Source organism: Phaethon lepturus, unplaced genomic scaffold (assembly GCF_000687285.1).
Source record: "Phaethon lepturus isolate BGI_N335 unplaced genomic scaffold, ASM68728v1 Scaffold53139, whole genome shotgun sequence".
NCBI classification, from domain to species: Eukaryota; Metazoa; Chordata; class Aves; order Phaethontiformes; family Phaethontidae; genus Phaethon; species Phaethon lepturus.
In genome coordinates this window covers 92-18228 of record NW_010565102.1, presented here as the reverse complement: position 1 = coordinate 18228, position 18137 = coordinate 92, and the positions used below count along the sequence as shown (strand labels likewise).

The 18137-nt window shown below is 36.1% G+C and overlaps 1 protein-coding gene across 1 annotated transcript; it reads right to left on the bottom strand.

The window, feature by feature from the left end:
• Nucleotides 1-1944: 1944 nt before the first annotated feature.
• LOC104626999 (kinesin light chain 1-like) lies at nucleotides 1945-17701 on the bottom strand (the record flags this gene model as incomplete). The annotated part of the gene is made up of 5 exons (XM_010295067.1): nucleotides 1945-2347; nucleotides 3753-3819; nucleotides 8544-8674; nucleotides 13922-14083; nucleotides 17593-17701. Coding segments are annotated over 5 exons (535 nt in total), but the record flags the coding sequence as incomplete, so codon positions are not given.
• Between the last annotated feature and the right edge of the window lie 436 nt (nucleotides 17702-18137).

Sequence of the window (18137 nt, the reverse complement as noted above, 5' to 3'; positions counted from 1 at the left end):
AAGATAACTTTCCTTCAAAGTTGAAAGATAAATGTAGAAAACACATTCTTCAATTGAAGTAATTCCTTATTACCATAATTCAGTTCTGTGTCTAAATAGTTTTGTGGGGTTTTTTGCAAGTCAACTTCTGTCGCAGTCTCCGAGTGAGACACGGAGCTCTACAGAACAGCGTGTCACAAGGCCTGCTGGGCCACTCCCAGAGCAGTAGCACTGTGCCGGTGTGACACGGGTTGACTGCAAGGGGCGTTTGCCATGAGAGTTTCTCACGGCTGGGGCGAAGATGTCCCCCAGAGGGACAGCGGATGCCATGGAAGGCTGCCAAGTGAAGCGAGGGCCGCGGCAGGGTTCTCCCACCCAGCTTGGCAACCTGACGTAAAGTCCTCTCTGCAAAGCTAGCACAGCCTGGCTTTGCACAGAGAACGTAATTTACCAATAGGTACATATAGGATGCTTTGCTTTAGGGGAGGAAAAAAAAAATATATATATTATGTATATTTTTATATAAAAAGCTCTTAATAAAAAGATTAAAACTCGAGAGTCTACACTATATGAGTATATATCGTTAAGATAACTGAGCAACAACAAGTTGTTGTTGCTCGAGTTCATTAAGGAATTGCACTACTTTGTGCTAAAACGTCTACATATTAGCAGCATCATTCCCACCGCTTCTAAACTGTCCTTTATAGCAAGTATACCATATGCAGCTTTCGATAAAGAGATGCTATTAAGGTACCTCCTGGTAAACATAGTCAAGTGCATTACACATACAACTTTTTGCATCAGGTATTGTAACACAACTTAAAACCAGATGCAAAACCAGTCCAATACTTCTACGAAGTACTAATTCTAATGACTCTTCACAGCGTGTTGAAATACTAAAACTTGCTTATGTCCCCATGTTTTACCTTCTTCAGCTGGCGCTAACCTTGAATGAGTATTCCAGCTTCTCCCAAAGTTAGTTTCATTCTGCATTTTCCAACTCACAACTATGACCACAAATACATTTGTGCACACACTGGTGGTTTTTTTTTTACTTTCTTATCCAACTTCACATGAGTAAGACTTTTTACAAAAGATGAACAAAATCACAAGCTTTACAGAAAAGCGAAAGGAAATACTAATGTCTATAAAATACTCAAAACATACATACTTAGTTCCAGCAGCAGTCCTGTATACAGACAGCGTATATATTAACCGTAAGTAGATTTAACATGGATGTGTGGTCAAACGAGTTGCTTGCCCACTTACGGCCATTTAGTGCTTCCGCTGGGGCCCTTCAGATTTGGGTGGTCCTTTGCACAGCAGCTACGCCACAGTGCAATAGCCTGGAGTGCAGTCGCCTGCTTCTGCTGTCATCAGCTATTGCGGCGCAAGGCAGGATTTCAGCATAAGGAAATGGTGGAGCACTTTCAGCAAACAGAGAATGGGATTGTGAATTCCAGTGGACAAGCAAGAAAGTCAACCTGAGGCTTGATGTCTCCCCAAGAGCAACAGCAGCTGCTCTGGGACAGTTGCAGTCCAAAACTTCAGTATTCATCAACCATACAAGGTAAAGGTCAAAACATCTTCCATCCCTCCTGATCGACGTGAACCATCCTATCTCCATCAATTATTGTGCCCTAAGACTTATATCAACAAGTATCAAAGTTATGGTCACAGGGATTGCTACTCATGCTATGTATACATCACGTAACCCCAACCATCTCTTCTGCAAAATTTAATAGCTCAATCTAGTGGTTAAGTAAGCCGTGTCTAAGTGCTGTTTTGCCAGCTAAGGTTTCAACATTACAATAACCTGTGGTGCAAAGGAAAGCCCCACCAATACAGTATGCTCAATTTGGATTTATACAGTAATGCACATAAATTTATCCTTTTCTCATTCCAGCACTGTATATATTTACTGCTACACATCTAATTTTGCCTGCATTTTCAAACATCTTTGCGTTTTGGTATGCTTTAAATATGTTTGTGGTTTTTACTGTTTTTTTGGCTGCTGTTATATTCAGATCTAGTGAAGAAATCAACGTAAGTAGCATGAACAGGAGCAGTGCAATGAGCAATATATATCTATATAGTTTTCCTTTAGAAGAAAATTTCCACTAATACTGTGTTTAAAATCATTCCTATTTAGAAAAGTAAAAACAGCAGTCCATTGAAAAAAAAAAACAACAAAATCTACAAATTAGGCGTTCCTATACGTAACGATGAGGAACCAAAGCTTTGAAGGTCTCAGTGCTGCTTTTTTCACCAAGGAATATTAGCTAGCTTCTGTCCAAGAATCTCAGTGCGCCAAATCGGTATGACTGACACTCAGAGCTCTCGAGTCTGTCAGACAATTATTTCGTTCCTGTGTGAAGGGGAAAACAAACAAACAAACAAATTAAGCAGATGTCCAGACAGTTCCAAGCAAATAAACAAAATTAATAGTTTTAACAAGCAGGAACAAACAAACCAAAGGAACTACGGAGAACTGGCCTCGTTCATGCTGAGCAGGGGAACACTCTTCCATGTTCTAATAAACATCTTTTTCCCCAACTTTCAACTAGCAAAACTGAAGAGATCTGTCGCTATGTATGTACACCCTTGACAATCCTGACCTAAGTCTTACCAGAAATGCAAGAGCCCCTCGAGGGGACTTGCCCTGAGTGACTATAGCGGGTGAACTAGAGAGAAGTTCACAAGAAATGAGAATTTATTTTAGTGTCACAGTGTACACACGAACAATAAATTAGTCTTCTGGAAGTTGCATCAGTTACATACCAAGGACCCAGTTTAGGGGCATCTAGGGTATGACATTTTGATCCCTTGGTGCTGTCGCTGCAAAGAGTTATGCTTTATCCTGGATTTTTTTTTTTTGGCTGAGGCTCACTCTAAGCAAACTTTTGCAGACGTTCCACACCACAGAAAACTCGGCGGTACATTCGTTAAGAGGTAATATAGTTAAGACACCTTTATGCCACTCAACAGTGACAGCCATACAGTTTGGGCGTTCTTGCTACTGTAGGACAAATAGTGATGAAGATCTTCATGTACAGAAGCTTAGTTTTGTTAGTACAGAAGCAATTTTATCTTCCTAAAATTAGTTGCTCTTACTGTGTTAGTAAAATGCACAACAGTGTTTAGAACACAGAACATTTCTAGCTTACTTGACAATATAAGAAACAGTGACTTATTAGGTAAAAACAGGAAATGGGGAGTAGCAATCGGGACACACCATATACAGTTAAGCAAAATTAGGTTTTGTGTTAGCAGAAGCATAACATAGATCAGACAACCTTTTAGAGACTTCTCCTGTACAACCTCAGAAACAACTGAAGTCGCATTTAAGGGAATCTGAAAATGTACAGCAGTTAAGATGATTTGGCCCTTTACAATAAAGAGGCTGAAGAAAAAAAATACTTAGTAACTGGGATTTAAAAGTTCTTGGTTTTTTAATTAGTGTTTACAAGAACGTAAGAATCCAGAAGTTTCATATCTACTGTAATAGTTAGAAGGTCCAAAGCCAGAGACTGCTTGGTATCATAAAAGCCAATGCTCTTTACTGGTCGGACTTAAGCCCTTGCTTAAAATTAAGCATAGTTCACCAAAGTGTTATGGAACGATGCCTTAAGCATACGCTTTAAACACCTTACTGAAGTAGGATCTTACCAATCACTAGGAGTTTGTTGTTGTTATATTATTTATCATACTCTTTTTATCCCAAACCCTACCAATGATACCTATTTTTGTAAGAGTATTGTAGGGTTTCTTACTTGAAAATGATCTTCAGTAGCCTTGCCACCCATGTTAAGAACATTCAGAGAACTGGCACGCTTCATGCTGCAACCAGGACAGTGAACATGCAAGGATAAACCAATCAGAACAGCTGGAAACTAACAGCTCTACAAACACAAGTATAACAACGAGCAACGCACGGTTAAGGGATTTTGAACAATGCCCCAAAACTGATCTGAGGGACACCCTTTAAGATAACTACATAACTTAGAATATGTTTATATTTGGTTCTAAATTCATGTAAAACCAAAAAAACTACAAGCTCCTCAGAGCTTAAACATTTCAGGCAACTGATTTAATTTCAACTCAAAATCTCAATTTTTAAAGCACATCAAATTAATATACTGATGTAGCATTGATTTTTAATTAGGTAATTCTCAGTTTCAATTTTATGCAGCTTCTTACAAAAGCTTCAAAGCATTCAAACAGTTTAGGAAAAAAGGCAAAACATTAATAAGTTTGTCAACACGGGCAGCATTTAACTTGGAAAAGCTACAACAAATGTTAGTTTAGTACTTTCTGCCTCACCTAGTTAAGTCTCCAGAATCTAATTTCAAAAAGCATTTAAAAATCTTTTAAACATTGAGAAGTGAGGGGAAATAAGACAGTTGCTGCTATTAACTTTGGTTATGCTTTTGGCTTTACAACGCTCTGAGCAGTGGTAACACCAACCCAAGAATACTGTACTGAAAGCAACAGCTGAGGAGGGGGGAAATCGCCTACACAGGAGCCACTGACAGTCAAAATATCACTGCATTAACTGTAATATCTACTGGTGTTTGAGATGAGCATTAATAATTCATCTGCATGTCTCAAACATACGCAAGACTGAACAAAGTATTTTAGTGTGTGTATAATGAAATTCAAAATTAGCCTTAAGCTACTTATCATCGTGGTGACTGCAACAGGAATGTCTGATGTCCTTTAGCCCAGTGTCTGTACATTACTCAGAATGTACTAGGTGTGCCTTGATTTTTCACTCTTTTTTTTGTTTCCCCCTTTAATGATTTCCAAACTACTACATGAGTACTTTGAATATATATTTGATGAAATATTTACAACACAACAAGGCCCTAATCCTGCAGTGCTACCTACAGCTTTTAGAGACAACTGGCTGATGCAAAGTTCCCAATACCTTCCAATAACATGGAAAGGTTTATCCATACAGATCACATTAGATATTAACCAGTTTTTCTTTCTACTGAAGCAAGACTACTAGCAGTCAAAATCAAGCACAAGTTTTAAATGCTTTCATAAAGCAAAGGCTTAGCAGAATAACGAACCAAAACACTAAAAAACGCAGGAACTGGCTGCCACATAACACAGGCTTACTGTTTTCTCCCAGCATTAAATTTACACATTTCAAGAGCTAGAATGCACAGAGTTTAAAATATTTGACATGAGTGTTAGCAACAACAAAGCAAGGACTCATGCGTGGTATACACCTCTCATTTATTTAAGGAAACATGTACAGCAGAGGTTATAAATGGAAGCCAAAGTAAGTTAATCTGTAAAACACAAACAAATCATTACACAAAACTCTCAAGAAGAGCATGAAGGTTTATGGAAATCGTTCCAGGGAAACAGAAAACCCACTAGTAAAAATTTACACAAGTATTTTTAGGTTCTTGCTGAAGTGCCAATTAAAAAAAAAATAATTTTTTTTTAATCACACATGAGATACTGGTTTGCTTTTGGGTTTTTTGTTTGTGGTGGGCTGGTTTGTGTTTTTTGTTTGTTTGTATTTTTAAAATCAACATACTTAAGAACTTTAGCCTAGCAAATGCACTTTTAATTCCCTCCATGTTAGAAACATGATTGCACAAATAACATGCAGTTGTTTTTCTGGTGCATAAGTAATAGCAATAATGAAAGCTCTTTCCTCTCCTCACTTCTAAATTACAAATCTTAACTGTTCTGTTGTATGATCAAAATTTTAAAAGAGAAAAATCAAAGCTAACACTAGCAAAGTTAAATTACTGCAGAACTGAACTTTGAAAGATGATAAAGAAAGAGGTGATACCATGCTTCAGGTATTGTATGTTTCAAAGAACAGTTCTTTAACGATTGTTCTTTGTCAAAAAGGCTTTTGTATGACTTAAAAAAAAAAACTTTCCCTGATGAGTTTTCCACTTCATTCTCTTCAACCTTCTCTATCAAGCAACAACATGAAAACTAAGTCTTCCTTTCATTAAATGTATTTCTATTTGAATGTTCTCATTCAGAATCATACCAGCACTGTCAACTACTATTTACAAAAGCCCAGTATAAGCAAGAGGTGTAAATGAATATCAAAATAAGGTGCTCATAGAGACATAGGCAGGGAACACGGAGGTGTACTGGTAAGGAGGGAGGCACGTACCTCTTCTACCTAGAGTGGCTGACTTCATAGCAAATATGATTTATATGTATGCTATGTCAGTGTTGTAAGATTCAGCTAGCAAACACACTAAAGACCAAAGGTTTGCATAACAAAAACTGAATAACCCTTTTACTAAGTTCAGAAGCAGAAAAAAAAAATTAACTTTATTTACTGAAGTTTTTTCAGAAAAATGAAATCAAAATGACTTCTTGAAAATTCAGTACGTACAGCTATGCTTCATGATCTACAAAGCTGGTGTTTACTACCAGGAATCTTAGCTGGTTTTAATAACAAATGCAAATATAAATTAAGATCAAAAAAAGTCTGTACCTTACAAGAACAGAAATTGTAATAGTTATTGTTTTACACACTCAACGTGCATATCTACATAAAAGCCTGTCAATGCAATACAGTTACTGCAAGTTTTAAGAATAAATAATTCTTTGTGAACAACAGTAACATCTAAAAAAACCAAGAATATTTTGTCAAAAAGGGAAAGCAAGAAGGGTATTGCTTTGTTTTCAAATTTGTTTCACATTAATGTCTGTCTTTGAGGAAATCTTATCTGGTAATACAGACCCCACAAAATAATTAACGTTCATGTGGGTAGATTACTTTGGTAGTGTTATTTAACCAACGCAGAAGCACAGACAATAAAAAGGCAGAGGAGTTCTTACAGACACTGCAAAGCCAAATGTCTTCAGTTATATATTAAGCATAATTTTCTACACCTATAATCACAGTTACTTTACCTGCAGAAAAAGTTAGCTCTGCTTACTACAGAGAACAAGGAATAAAACTCTTGGCTTTTAAGAAACTGAAAATCTTTCCATGTCTCACAAAAATAAGGAGAAAAATGCAAAATTAGCTATGAATATATGCATCTATTCATACAAAAGCATACAATATTAGCATCTATTCATGCAAGAATATACCTGAACTATGATCTATGAACTCTACAGAGAAGTGAATAGAAACAGAAAACCAAAAACCAACGTATAAAAATGTTAATACTGAAGGCAAAGAAGGAAATCCCTTTTATTTTATTTTGGCTTCCATTTGCTTGTTTTCCCTAAAGCATTTTACATTTACATATTTCCTTCTTCTGATTACATGTTCTTCAGAGTTTATTCCCAATCTATCATCTCAGAGGCAGTTCTTAACAATGTGTCAATAAATGCAAAGCTATTTTTGACCTTGAATTTGGTTCAGTGCTTTCAACATCAAGTCTCTGGCAGCTGAGAGTAAAACTTCAATTAACAATTCTAAAAATCAGATAAGGCTGAATTTGAAACAGATATGCAAGGAAGAGAATTCTGTGTGTACTGCAGCTGTACACAATATTTTACAGCCACATAAAAACAATAAGGCAGAACTTCACTGGAACACTTTCAAAACCACACTGAGACCTTGCCTTCTCTGTCTCAGATATTACCATTATCATCACCTACTATACTACTCAGAGATGCAGTTGCTCCATCAGAAGTTAATCCAAATTAGCCAGTTTATCTGTTTTAAAGCATAAGTTCAAATTCACAGTGTCATACAGTTTCCTGTCAACTAAATGAGTTCCAGTTTTCCACAGCAATGGAACAAACCCTTGCAAAACTGACTATAGTTATGTTGGGGGAGAAGGGCAACACCCACGAGTGCTACTATGAAAAATAGTACAACATTTTAACATCAATTTCTCTGCCGCAGCCAATAAATGATGTGAGTTTTTATGTGTTTATTAGCAATATTACATACATCCAAATCCATAATCACATGGTAAATAGGAAGGAGTGAGCAGATTCATTAAAATTTGAATTCTTGCCACTGACTTCACTGAGGACAAAATGTTAGATGCACAACTAGGTTCAAGTTTTTCAACACTTTCCTCTGCCCTCTGAAATACGGGTTTTCCAAAACCAGAAACTGAGAAGGGCTCAAGTCAGTAATTCTCTTTATAGCCACAGCAATATATAAAGCTCTATGAACAATATTTCAAGATATTAAGCTATATCAAGAATGTTACTTGTGGGTTTACTGTATTTAATCTTCTATTGTAAAAATCAGTAACACTTAGTATTCTTCACTGCTGTGCGAAAAGGAGGATTTTGCAGGTAACTAACACATCAATAATGCTTTTAGGACTTTTCTATTTTTCAAGTGGCTAAAGCAGTAAAAATGGAAAAAAAACTGTTAAAATTGAGTTAACTCTTAAAAGCAAATAATAGTTCCTCAGATTTTGCAGAGCTTTCATTACAAGTTTAAGAAGTTATTTCCTATTTTATTTTTAAGATATAAATCTATAGGATATGCAGCTAACCAAGCAGAGAAGAAAACACTGCCCCAGATACCGCCCTAGACTACAGTGGGGGCACAGAACGAGGGCACACCAGCACAGCTAAGAATAGATAATTACCCTGGATTCTTTGGTTCACTGTCTCGTGAACTTCCTCCCTTCAGCTTTCTAACCAGCTTCTCACTGCTGCGTCTAATGGAAGCACGGAGTTTGCTAAAGGAACCACTGCGTTTTAAAGATCCAGTGCCATCCTGAAAAAAATTGAACAAATGTGAAAGTGCAAAAGTTTGTCACCCTCCCCAAAACCTGGCTCAAAAATGTTTCAGTGATGATTTTTTTTTTTTAAATTGCTATTACATATACTCGGTACAATTACTTAAACACAGAGTATTATATAGCTATACCTTTACCAAAACAAAACGGTTCCTTCCAAACTGTAAAAAAGTTTTCTAAGATGTGAAGACATGCTCAAGTCGTGATTCATAATAATTAACAAAACCCCACCACAGTAGTCAAACAATTCACCATCACCATGTTACCATTTCATACAAGCAGACTGTGATTAACAGACTACAAGCCCCAAGCAAAAGCATTCCATCAGAGTCTAAGAAAGAAACGTTTATTTTTTCTAAACATCTACGTTACTTGCAAATACGTTTAATTAATCCTGAAATCCTTAAACAAAAATATTTCTACTCAGAAACATGTATGCTTCATTTTAACTTTCAAAGAAAATGTAAAACATGACGAAATTAATTTTTTGTACATTGCATTCATGTCTTACACTGCTGTGTTGATCCAAAGAAACTTCCAACTGACAATTCTATTTTTAAACATTTTACTCAAAAAAAAAAAAAAAAAAACAAACCAAAACCAACAGTTTAGTAAGATTAGAAGTGACCACTTCCTCCTTCATAGAAATCCTATGTGATTATGAAAGAATTGTAAAAGAAGAAAGTAAAGTACTACTAAGCAGACAGACACCTGAGTTGGAGTGAGTTTATTAGAAGTTAGAAAGACAAATACACAAATCACTGAACACCAAGATTAGTAGAGAAAAGCATAATTGCCAAAATCTCACACAAAGACTAAACAGCAATGCTACTTCAGAATAATCATAAGTGAAGACATCCAGAGTTCCACATTGATGTTAACCATGTAATAGGTCTCTAAATACATTTTAAAGCACTTTGAGAACATGCCTTACTGTTAACGGGTTTTGTTGTGGTTTTCTTCTGTAAAGATCACCGTCATGCCATTTCAATAATACCTTGTGTGATACTTTTAACTACCTTTTTTTTTTCCATAGTGAATAGCTAAAGTTCTTTGTTACTTTTTTTTTTTGCTTACACTAATGTATTACACAGGAAATGGTTGTAATAACATTTTATATGACTAGATACATATCTGGCAAAGCTACACATGTACAGAAATAGAAAAACCAAAAAAAGACACCAGCACTGAAGGAATGGCCAGTTTACAGGGAAGTGTAGCTCTGACAAGAATCTTAAGGGGTTTGCTAAAACACAGCAGTCAGTATTGAAGAGAGAAGTTAAAGCTTGAAGATGGTGCACGCCCGTCATGCAGGAGACAGTATAAGAATCACAAAAGGCATCTAGGCCTGTCAGAAACGGAGAGAGAAAAACTGAATGAAACTGTTGGGAAAAATTCAACAGTTTTCAATTTTGAACAGTTACATTTACAGTATTTCTAGGTCACATTCAAAACAATTTTTCCAGAGTCAGTACTTGGACTGTCCTTGCAATTTCCAGAGCGTGTCTTTACACAGCTTTGCCTACATCCCTAATACACAACTTACAAACGGGCGAGGATGATGCTGTGTGTTCTTTAAGTTACCATTTGTATAAAAAACAAAACACCTTTAAGGAGGGATAGCTTTAGTATTACATTTTGTAAACAAAGGATTTTTTTTCAGTTGACTAACACAAAAATAAAAATAAAGAAAAAAAACACAGAAGAAAGGAACAGAGCATGGTGCATTCATTTCAGCTTTAACTTCTATCAGGAATTTTCCTCAAAACAAAACTGCAAGAAGAAACAGGCCTTCCCCTAACCTCCAGACAAAATTCTGTTCATTCCTTTACGGAATTAGAATCCAATGGACCTCACAAGTATTTTTCAGAAGATATGTGTGTGTATATCTATTAACATAGTGGAAACTTCTGTACTTTCTCTAATGGGAACTGAAAGAATCCACCTTTAAATATAAGCTGTGGTTCAATTTACATGCTTTCCATTCTCGGTGTTAAGTATAGAAACCATTACCAAGAGCCTTAAGATAACGTTTTTGAGAGGCTTTACCTATAGCAACTGGAATGAACAGTCATTAAAATTATTCTTGCAAATGGCAAAATGCCTTGCTACCAAGTGATTAGAAAATCAAAATCCGAACAGGTATTTATGTTTCAAACTAAATTGCATGTATTGTTCACACTTTTAAAAATAGACTTCAGCTTTGCAGGACTGAATAAATTGAAGTCTAAATTCCAATTAGAAGTATTAGATCAGTGAAAGGGCTAATCACTCCTATGGTCTTACACCAGTGATGCAATAGTAGTGATAATGATCCAATAAACAAAGGCAAGACAAATTTGGCAGATACAGAGTATAACTTTTATTATGCTAACCAGAACATTAGGTTAGCATAATAAAATAATCAGACAAGCTTTTGGGTACTTCAAATCTGAAATAAAAACATTGAACTTCTGAGTCAAACACTGATTGCATGATTAACAAAGCACCTTTAAAACATGAGCTTAGGATAAAAAAAAAATTTCCTAAATCCAGTGTAAACAAACAAACAAAAAAAATCACACAGAAAGCCATTTCTATAGCAAAGATTAATTGCCAATTTTTATGTCACTATGAATGAGAATCACCTTATTACTTTTGCTTACACCTCCCCACTATTACCTCCAGTACTTTGTAGCTATCTGCTGCTCTGACACTTCTTAGTAAACAAGAGCAACCAGCTATCTATAGCAGTGATATTTCTTGCTTTCATTTCACACCTGAAAGCAGACTGATGTGCCCAAAAGCTTGTCTTTTTGAAGCATATGGTTTAGAATAATAAAAGATACTTCCTCACACTAAAGACATTACCTAAATTAAACACTATCATACCACGAAGATTTTTATCTGTCCTCCAACTGGCTGCAAGATCAATTTACAAAAATGCCAGACACCCACTGATATTTTTAATACACAAACATAGTAAGGGATAAAAATCTTGGGATTTCTACCTTGCAAAGAAATATGTTGTCTTAAAAATTCATTTTGAAGTATCTTCGGTTAACTTTAAGGGATGGACTTCATATGAAGCATGTAAACATGCAATACACGACCTCACTTAGCATCTCTGTTTTAACAGTTAATGATGGATTTACTTCCAATAGATACTTCAGTTCTTTTTATAAGAATCTAAGACATTACATCAAAGCATATGGTGCTTAATAGTGATTACATTCCACATGGAAGTCACTTAATTACAATAAATCTTCCAACACAATTCTTCCATTGAAGATTGCTGCTTTACACATGCCACCTAATCTCTGACAGCCACAAACATGAGTCAGCTTGATCACTTCAGAAGTATTTAAAGGGAAAAGGCAGGCCTCTCTTCAGGCTCTGCACACAGAATTATCTGCTTGATTAAAAAAATTCTACTATACTTTATGAAACAGAATATTTTGTCTGGAGGGAGCATACGTGGGTAAAAAAACATACACGATGTAAAGTAGAGGGAAGAACAGCACTCAGAAACACTAGTAGGGTAGAGGGAGAGAGGAGTTGCCCACTTTACGTAAAAGATGTAATACAAAATACCTTCTCTTAAGAGGGGAAAAAGAAGAAGTCACGAAGATGAGAATAAAGCAATGCCACTTCAGCACACTAAAAATGAAGAGTTTCTTTGCCTTGGTCAAAATGTAATTTTTCAGATCAACAAATTTTATCACTGAGTTTGATTCAAATATTGACCTAGAAATACTGTCTATTGCTTTTCCAGAAGGCCTTTTCAATCCAAAACCTGCATGCTTGTTTTAATTGTCAATAACAGAAAAAAAGTTTAATCCATTTAGAACATATAGTCATGCAAAGTACAGCGAAAATTAAGGGAGGAGTACAGTACACAGTTCTAACGCTGAATGGGCAAAATGAGAATTAAAAAAAAAAGAGTTATCCAACCTCACTTTGGCTTTATTAATGATGCAGTATTATTCACAATAGATGCTGATTGACTGTCTTGGCACTGAGAACACCAATGCCAAGAAAACAATAATAAAAGAGACAAAAGCAAAGATGGAAAGAACATGCTCCTTTAGTCTTAAAGCAGTATGTGTTTTATCAAGGTTTCTTTGGAATGCTAAACTTTGTCTCATGTGACTAAAAAACAAAGATGGAAAAAAAGCCCATAGCTATTGTAGGAGAAATGAAACTTCAGAACACTCAGTATTGCAAAGTAGGCTACTTCCCCTCCCATACAGCAAAAGCAGGCAACAGCACTTTTATAATCTAACAGAATATTTTCAGCAGAACTGCAGCTGGGAGTTACTTAACAGTGCAATTATATATCCCATTGCCAGCAATGGGATAAAGCATGGGAAAGCTGGTGACAGAAGCAAACAACTACATAAGCCAGATCAATAACTGAAAGCTTGCACTGTCTTTCAAATAAAGGAAAACAATGGTTAGAAAAATGCATATGTAATCACATTATATGTATGTTTTTACTTTATGACAATCTGTGTTATACAGGGAAGCCAATATATGGGAAACAAATAGGAACAAGCCTTGACTTCAGTCAAATTCCAATACGGAAAAGTGGTATTAAATACTTCACTCAGGAAACGTGAAGTTACTATCGCATTGTTATGTGATGGCACTGCCTCTTAAAATGGGTTGCATAGCAGCTTGAAAAGTTACGTTCTTTCCTCTAACGAGCTGGGTAAGGAAGAGGTTGGAATTATTTTAGTGTTAGACAGATGACTTTAAAACTGCTAACACTTAATACATCTCCATAGCAAACGTTCTCTGTGATTCCAACAGATGCAGTAAAGAAACATTTAAAATACAGGCAAATACGGCATCAAAAGGAAAAAGCAAAAAGTTAATTGCCAGAGTATTTCTACCAGTAAAAAGAAACCACTGACAAGCAATTGTACACCAGACCATAACCAGGACACTCAATCAGCATTAAACAACTTAAATACAACTGCTTGGGATTCTTGAAGAAATTCCACCATTCAGGACAACAACAAAAAGGATGTTTTAAAATTTTAAAATATTACAATTTTTTAACATGTTATGAAAAACAAAACGTTACTCTTCATTTCTTAATTGATTCTGCAAAATTACAAAATACAAAGTAGATCAACCAAGAAACTACTGAAAACACAATAGGCTGGTGAATGGACAACCCTATGTGTTATCGTGATAATTCATCTAGGCTATTCTCTTAAACTGTGTACTGTACTTACCCCATTCCATTCTACGCTCATACTCACTTCCTCGCCTCCATCAGGACCACTCTCGTACTTTACCACATCAACATTGAGGCTTTCTCGGCTTCGCCTTTTTTCTATGCTCTCGGGGTCATTCAGCACTTCAGCAACTCTCTGTTTATGAACATTGTCAAGACCCTGAGAATTAGGTAAAATAGGAAAAGGTTTTTATTTTATTACGAAACGTATTAATCTACAACTTGGAATAACCGTATGAAGAAAGAAGTCAATCAAACCTATAGCTCCATTACCCTGACTCTCCCTTCAAAGGGCAGTCAAGATGAGTTGCCCTCTATACACTGGAGGAATTGACACAGCATGAAGTGGACAGACAGTTCGGTGGTTTGAGAATTCAGTGACTTGCCATTCTTCTCCTCCTCCCCTATCGCTTTGTCAAAGCCTCAGGTGTTCATGTCACTTACCTGAAGCCATTTGGCCGCTAGCTTAATATTTAAGCAATTTATAGATCATGAACAGTCAATGCAATTCTCTGTTTTCCACCTATGAAATAGTGCGGTATTCACCCACCTTTGGAAAGAAAACTGCAGGTGTCTGAATTCTGATACCTAGGGCACAGGTTGTGTTATTTAAAAATACTGACATATAACACTTGGCACAGTAGTATAATTTATGCTTCAGAAAGAAATCAGATAGAAAATAAGTTTATAACAGAACAGACTAGATACATGGTCAATAAAATATGTTTACTTTGTGTTAAAGAATGCCCATCAATTACCAAATAATCCTTTATCTTAAAAGTGCTAAAATACCTTCTATGAAAACCCTGTGCTAAAAATAAAGGCAAAATCTTTAACACAGAAAATAGAAAGTAACAAAGCTCAAATCATACTTATTTTCAGTTTTCTTTATAATAAACCTGCTCCACATCATAAACGGTATTTTCTGACAGGAAAACATGAATGCCTTACACATAAGAAAATATTCTGCACCTTTCACCGTGCAACGTCAGCAGCAAATGCAGTAGGGGATTTGTGCGACAAATTCGTAAAGTCTACCACAATTCAGAAAGTGAAAATCATGCCGAAATTCTACTTAAAAGTAAAGTGCATGAATAAGAAGAGGCAAGTGGTTTTAGTGGCATAGAGAAGTCAGGTTCTTGGTTCCCACCTAGCTGCTTTCCACTAACTGAAGAGCAGAACAACCCTCCCTAATGGAATTCTACACACAAGGAAGCATGAAACCAACATACAATGATCATATATTTTCACTTCCATGTGGCTGTATGGTGCAGAAAAGTGGCTAGAGCTTTCAGACAGTAGAGTAGGCTCAAATTGGCTTTTGCACCAAACCCTTTAGCTGCACGGAACATGAAAAGCATAAAATTATTTAGTATCACCACTGAGGAGGTGATGTATCACATAAACAACCTCTACGCTCTGTTCCAAAGCTATTGTCTCTCATTTACCTCACATGTTAAAAACAAAAGGAGGCGGGGGCGGGAAACACACAGTGAACTGCACTTTCCTGGTTTGCTGGTTTGTTTGATTCTGTCATGAAAGATGAAGGACAAAGGACTTTGCTGGGCTTCAAAAATCTAGCAGATACATGCCAGCAGCTAAAGCAAACAAAAAATGTGTGATGGAGAATAGAGCTGTGGAGGACTGATGCTTTTCCACATCTGGGAACAAACTCTTTGCTTTTAGCTCAAAAGGGGACATGCCTTAACTCTGTCTGTCCTCCTTTACTTTAATGACCTAGAATAGAAAGGTAGTGTTAAACACTGCTAGTAAGACAGCATTTTTTCCTACATGTCCAAATCTAGCGCTGTGTGTAGTGTGATATATTATGGTATAATGGTATAGGTGGTCTATGATGCACCAATGAAAATCTGAAGCATGCTTAATAAAAATAAAGTAGCAGCAGCAAGCCTCCAGCAGGCTCTATGCAAAATGGAGACAAGGAACAGTTTTTCCAGTGGTACTGGCATGCCAGAAGCAGGCTGATTAAACAGGGACTCTAAAAGAGACTTCTCCAATAGCAAGATCCTCCCATCCTTAATTCCCAAATAATCAATTCCAAGCTTCACAGTAAAAATTTGAACTTGAAAAGTTGGTGTTCTGTCTTGATTTTTTTTAATATAAAAAAAGAAAAGAAACATAACTACAAGCTAAGTTTTCTTCCAGTCTTCTTATTACTACTATATTACGCCAATTTATCCTGGTTGTATCTGTTCATGCTAAAATTTGTCACCTGTAATGGCAACAGTAAAACTAAGAACCAAAGCAGGTAAGATGCAGTGCACATTCACTCTTATCTTCAAATCACATTTGAGTAGGAGACAAATGAAAAATGAATTTTCATTAAAAGTATGTGAAAATCATCCTCAGTAAAAGAAAGTATCTGTATCAGCTATTTCCCTCCACCTCGAATTTTCCTTGCTGAAGAACTTTTCTCCCAGTCATACATTCCTCTTACCAGTTTCATTCCATTTATTTGGCAAACACTCGCAAGTTTTCCATCATTTTTGGTAGAAGAATGAACTTAGGCCAGCTTATATCAAAGGGAACTGTTGCTGAATTCACTAGAAGAGCATAAGGTTTGCCAGGTTTGTCAGGATCTCCCTTTTCCAGAGATCTGCTTCTATATACAGCAGACACTGCAGTATCATTTTTTAAAATACAACTTCAAATTAGTATAAACAATAAAACCACTACATTATCAATAAAGATATGGTCCACCACATAAGTCAGTTTACTTCAATTTAGAATTTGAGTTTAGAATTTTAGAATTTTACATATAAGGAAAAAAAAAAACAATAAAACAAACCATTTATGAAAAAGATACAAATCTTATTTACTATTGCACAGAAAGAAAATTAAAATTGAACTTTTCAAGGTTTTTTTTATTCACTTATATTTTCTTACTTTGCCTTCCATTTTAACACTGACTGACGAGTCATGTTTGCTTGTCCAGTCTTATGTACTTCTATAAAAGACATTGTATAAATCATCCAAAAGGGAAAGGAAAACCAAAAAGCCAGTAAAACCCCAACAAAATAAACCTCTCCCACCTTCTAAGACTGTGAGAAAGGGTTACTTGAATAGCAGATTTGACAGCACAGAACTTCTTCACATTAAAAGAATCATAGTCCTCCCCTAAACTGTAATATCTGTCCCTTCAGTTTGCAAAAGTAACAGAAACAACAACTGATAAATTTCTAGTGGTCTTCTGAAGGCCTGCACCAGTCGCAGTCAGTCGTATGCAGAAACAGAACATCCATAAGTTTGACAGTTCCTTATTAAAAGTAGAATAGCATTACTGGCAAAGGAGATTGATTATCAACAAAAACTCTCAATTTTCCCCTAGCTGCAGTCTCTCTCCCAGGACATGTAGCCAGCTGAGGACTGCTGGCCAACAGAGTGTTTTCTGCTCCTCCATTTTCCACATAATTTCACTCCCAAATCACTCCCCTGGTACATGATGCCACTGCCCTAGCAATGAACCAGTTTGCAAGTGTTAAGATGGTATTGGTTTATCACCAGTTCAGACTGAAATTAGAGGGCAACACCAGGCACCAGACACTGAATAGCTAAGTTTATATGTTCTCTATGTACGATAGCTACGGAAGTTGACAATCTGCATGACCACAATGCAGAAATATCATTAAGGTGAATTTTCATACTTGCCTGTTTACGAGACCTCATTGCTGCCTCTTCTAATGTTTCAGCAGCTTCAAATTTGCCCTGTCGTCTGTAAAGTGCCCCAAGGTTCTTTAAGGTAGTTGTTACTGTTGGACTATATAAAGAAAAAAGAGTGTGTGTGTATATATATATTTCTACACATACACATATTAAACTCTTCTCAATTCACAAACTAATAAAAACTTAAATTAATATAATATTTATCATCTTTTTTGTAATTGTTTAATAAGTCTCTCTTGACATATACCATACTGTACTTCATGTACCTGGAAAAACCTGTTAAACCCTTTCAATGTGCATTAACAGCTCACACTATGATTAATCAACAGCCCTGAAAACTGGAAGTTAGTAACTAGCCTCTAGATCTACTCAAGAGAAAACTGGAGTGCTACATTCTTGTGTTTTTCAGATGCATCTCGAGGTGAAAATTTAGCTCAATCTGAGTGTGTCCAACCGAGTAATTGTTAAGCTTCCAAAATACATGCCTACTCATGCATACAGTGACCATTATACTGTAGAATGTGTTAGTC